Below are 3,736 nucleotides of genomic sequence, written 5' to 3' on the forward strand. Positions count from 1 at the left end.
GCTGCTTTATTTGTTTATCTAGATATTGAAAGACGAATTTGATTAATTTAAAAGTAATTCAAAACAAATGGAAATTAAAAATGTTAATCTGCTGCTTTGCTGCTCGCCTGTGGACAGACACCCGACGGGCCATGCGATGGCGCGACGGCGGCAGCTGAGAAACAATAAAAAGAAATAAATTAAATTAAATTAATTAAATCAAATTAATTAAATCAAATTAATTAAATCAAATTAATTAAATTAAATTAATTAAATTAAAACAAATAAATATCATTTGAATAAATACAGAGACATGAGGAAGGCCTGTGTGAATGGACCGCTGCAGCAGCAGCAGCAGCAGCAGCCGCAGCGGAGCCATGTTCAGAAGCAGATGTCTTAGGCACGGCAGCAGCAACACAATCCATAGAAACATCAGCAGCAGATGCAGCAGCAGCAGCAGCAGCAGAAAGAAGCGAGCGGTACACTAACAGCAGCAACAGCAGCAAAAAATACACCAGCAGCAGCAACGGCGAAAGAAGCAGCAGCAGCAGAAGCAGCAACAAAAAGAGCTGCTGCAGCAGCAAACCCTTTGCCTCACATGTTTTGCTCTCGCTGCCATGCGCAGCAGCAGCAGCAGCAGCAGCAGCAGGCTGCACGCCCATGGAATTCATAAGGCTTGAGCTGCTGTCAACAAAGAAAGTGCTGCTGTTAGCTGTTGCATAGGCGGGGACTCCTGGCTCAGCAGCAGCAGCAGCAGCAGCAGCAACAGGAAAGGACTTCTGAGGAGCAGCAACAAAGCCGTAGCCGTACATGTCGTCTACCTCTTCTTCGTAGAGTTGCTGCTGCTGCTGCAGCTGCTGCTGCTGCAGCTGATGCTGCTGCAGCTGCATCTGGTGCTCCAGCTGCTGCTGCTGCAGCTGAGCCTCGAGTTGTTGTTGCTGGATGTGCTGCTGCTGGAGCTGCTGCTGGAGCTGCTGCTGCTGCTGCATGTGATGCTGCAGCTGCTGCTGCTCCTGCTGCTGCAGCAGCAGCTGCTGCTGCTGCTGCTGCGCTATCAAGTCTGCCAGCTGAGAGCCCCTCTGCATTTCAAGCAGCTGCGCCTCCGCGCCCGCCTGGCTGTAGTACTCCCCGTAGCTCTTGTCCATGGGAGCTGCTGCAGCAGCAGCAGCAGCAGCAACAGCAGCAGCAACAGCAGCAGCAACAGCAGCAGCAACAGCAGCAGCAGCAGCTCCCGAGGCCATGTGCATGGGCAGCAGCCTCCGCAGAAGCAAACAGACAACAGCTGACGGCCCCAAGTGGTGGTTAGGGTCTAGGGTTTAGGGTTTAGGGTTTACCGCTGCCGGGGTAGGCGGGCAGGGAGCCTGGTATCTGATCGTAGGGGGCAAAGCCCCTCTGGGAGTTGTGCATGTTCAGGGTTTAGGGTTTAGGGTTTAGGGTTTCGGGTTTGCGGGCGGTCGGTCCAGCGGCGGTCGGCAGATGTCGGCTTGTCTGGGGGAATGTGCGGCGTCTGGTGCGATATTCTTCAAACTAAATGGAAAAAGAGAAAAAAAGAGAAAATAAAAACGAAGAAAGACAAGAAATAAAGAATTAAAAGAGAAAAAGTCGGAAGTTGGCGGCGGCGTGGCGGCGGAGCCGGTGGACCTGAGGTGTACATACACCTCAAGTTGCGCGCGAGCTACCCAAGACAAAAGCGCTACAGATTCTTTTACTTATAAACTTGTTGAATTGTTTTCAGTCAATTAAATTTATTTTGACAAAAAACAAACAGAACACCGCAGCAATAGACACCGGGGCCTTCAGCAGCAGCAGCAGAGAGCGCCGCCGCTGCAGATCTGGGGTGTACGGACACCTCAGCTTCCCGGCTCGACTGCCGACTCCTTTTTTAATCCGTTTTCAAGTTCATATAAATTAAAATACTGAATTTAAAACACATTTTAATTACAAATACTCGAACTTGACGGGCAGGGGGCCCCTGAGCTGCCTCGCCGCGCCAGCAACCACAGCCCCACCCTCAGCAGCTTCTTACCTATTACTCCCAAAGGCTTTCATTAATTTAAGCAGCGAAAGGCTAATTAAATGTGTAATAGAAATAGACCCTAATACTCGAGGGGGGCCCCAGGGGGGCCCCCCAGAAGCTGAGCCTTGCAGGGGCTGCTGTAACAGCTGGGGCTTGCTGCTGCTGCTGCTGCTGCTCCTGCAGCAACAGCAGCAACCGCTGCAACAGAGCCGCTGCAGCTGCTTTCTTATTTTTAATTTAAGGGAGCCTCACTGGACGTGAAAGAGACTCTCCCTGATCCTGAGCTGTACGTACACCGCGCGCTGCTGCTGCTGCATGCTCTCCCTTCCCACTCGGTCTGCAGCAGCAGCAGCTGCAGCAGCAGCAGCTGCAGCAGCAGCTCGCCCGTGTCTTTAGCCTCTCCTTCTTAGGCAAAGGCCGGCATGCAGACCGCGCCCGGGTGCGGGGGGAGGACCGCTGGCAGCAGCAGCAGCAGCAGCAGCGACAGCAGCAGCAGCAGCAGCACAGCTAGCTGAATTGCGGGAGCGGCAGCATCTCAGCAAGAGCGCATCAGGTGGCAGCCGCAGCAGCACCAACACCTACTGCAGCAGTGGCAGCAGCAGCGGCAGCAACAGCGCCAACGGCAGCAGCAGCAGCAGCAGCAACAGCAACAGCAGCAGCAACAGCAGCAGCAGCAGCAGAAGGCGTCATGTATTCGCCTTCGCAGTTAGATGGGGTGCCTAAGGAGGATCAAGTCCCCCCCTGGAGACGCGGGGAGAACAGCAGCAGCAGCAGCAGCAGCAGCAGCAACAGTTGGAGCTCTAAGGAGCAGGGAAAGCGAACAGACAATGACAGCAGCAGCAGGGGCATTTCTGCTGCAGCAGCGCAGCCTGCTGCTGCAGGTGCTGCAGGAACTGCTTCAGCAGCCCCGCGGCGACGCCGCTTTGATGTGGGGCCCCCTGGCAGCAGCGGAGCAGCAGCAGCAGCTGCACCCCCACCCCCAGCAGCAGCAGCAGCAGCAGCAGGAGTAAGCGGGAGTGCTGCTGCTGCTGCGCCGCGGCAGCAGCAGGAAGAGCGGCTGCAGCCGCAGCAGCTGCATGCGCCGCCGCCGCCGCCGCCGCCGCCGCCGCCGCCGCCGCCACCGCAGCAGCAGCAGCAGCAGCAGCAGCAGCAGAGGCAGCGGGACAGAGAAAGAAGCAGAGAAGAGTACCGGCGGAGAGAAAAGTACAAAATGGAAGAAAAGATAAAAGGAAAAGAAAAATATAAATCTGGAAAGTTCAAAGAAGAGAAGTTTAAAGAAAGAGAGAACTTCCGAGAAAGAGACAGCAGCAGGAGACACAAACGCAGCAGCAGCAGCAGCAGCAGCTCACCCCGCAGGCGCCGCGGCTCCTACGACCAGCAGCAGCAGCAGCAGCGCCAGCAGCAGCAGCAGCGCCAGCTCGAGCAGCAGCTGCAGCTCGAGCAGCAGCTGCAGCGCGAACGCATGCAGAGGCAGCAGCAGCAGCAGCAGCACGAGCGCGAGCGCGAGCGCGAGCGCCTTCGGCAGCAGCAAGAGCTGGCACAGCAGCAGCAGCAGCAGCAGCAGCGGAGGCGGCAGCGGAGCGGCTGGAGCTCCTCGTCCGATGTGCCAGCGTCGCCGCCGCCGCAGCAGCAGCAGCAAGATATGCAGCAGCAGCAGCAGCAACAGCAGCAGCACGAAGGGCTGCGCGAGTCCAGCATCCCCTTGCCAGCAGCAGCAGCAGCAGCTGCTGCTGCTGCTGC

General features: G+C 56.2%; 2 protein-coding genes across 2 annotated transcripts in view; one reads left to right on the forward strand and one right to left on the reverse strand.

Moving 5' to 3' along the window:
* Positions 1–1,386, reverse strand: part of ETH_00026160 (uncharacterized protein) — a gene marked incomplete at both ends in the record, with an annotated part of 3,192 nt that extends 1,806 nt beyond the window's left edge. The window contains 2 exons of the mRNA XM_013377025.1: positions 566–1,132; positions 1,314–1,386. Of these exons, the coding sequence (XP_013232479.1) occupies positions 566–1,132; positions 1,314–1,386 (640 nt within the window). The remainder of the gene's footprint in view (positions 1–565; positions 1,133–1,313) is intronic.
* A 1,298-nt stretch (positions 1,387–2,684) lies between these two features.
* ETH_00026165 (uncharacterized protein) overlaps positions 2,685–3,736 on the forward strand; it is a gene marked incomplete at both ends in the record, with an annotated part of 1,269 nt that continues 217 nt past the window's right edge. The window contains one exon of the mRNA XM_013377026.1: positions 2,685–3,685. Within this exon, the coding sequence (XP_013232480.1) occupies positions 2,685–3,685 (1,001 nt within the window). The remainder of the gene's footprint in view (positions 3,686–3,736) is intronic.

This window comes from Eimeria tenella, genomic scaffold (genome assembly GCF_000499545.2).
Source record: "Eimeria tenella Houghton genomic scaffold, Eth_scaff44, whole genome shotgun sequence".
Lineage (NCBI taxonomy): Eukaryota > Apicomplexa > Conoidasida > Eucoccidiorida > Eimeriidae > Eimeria > Eimeria tenella.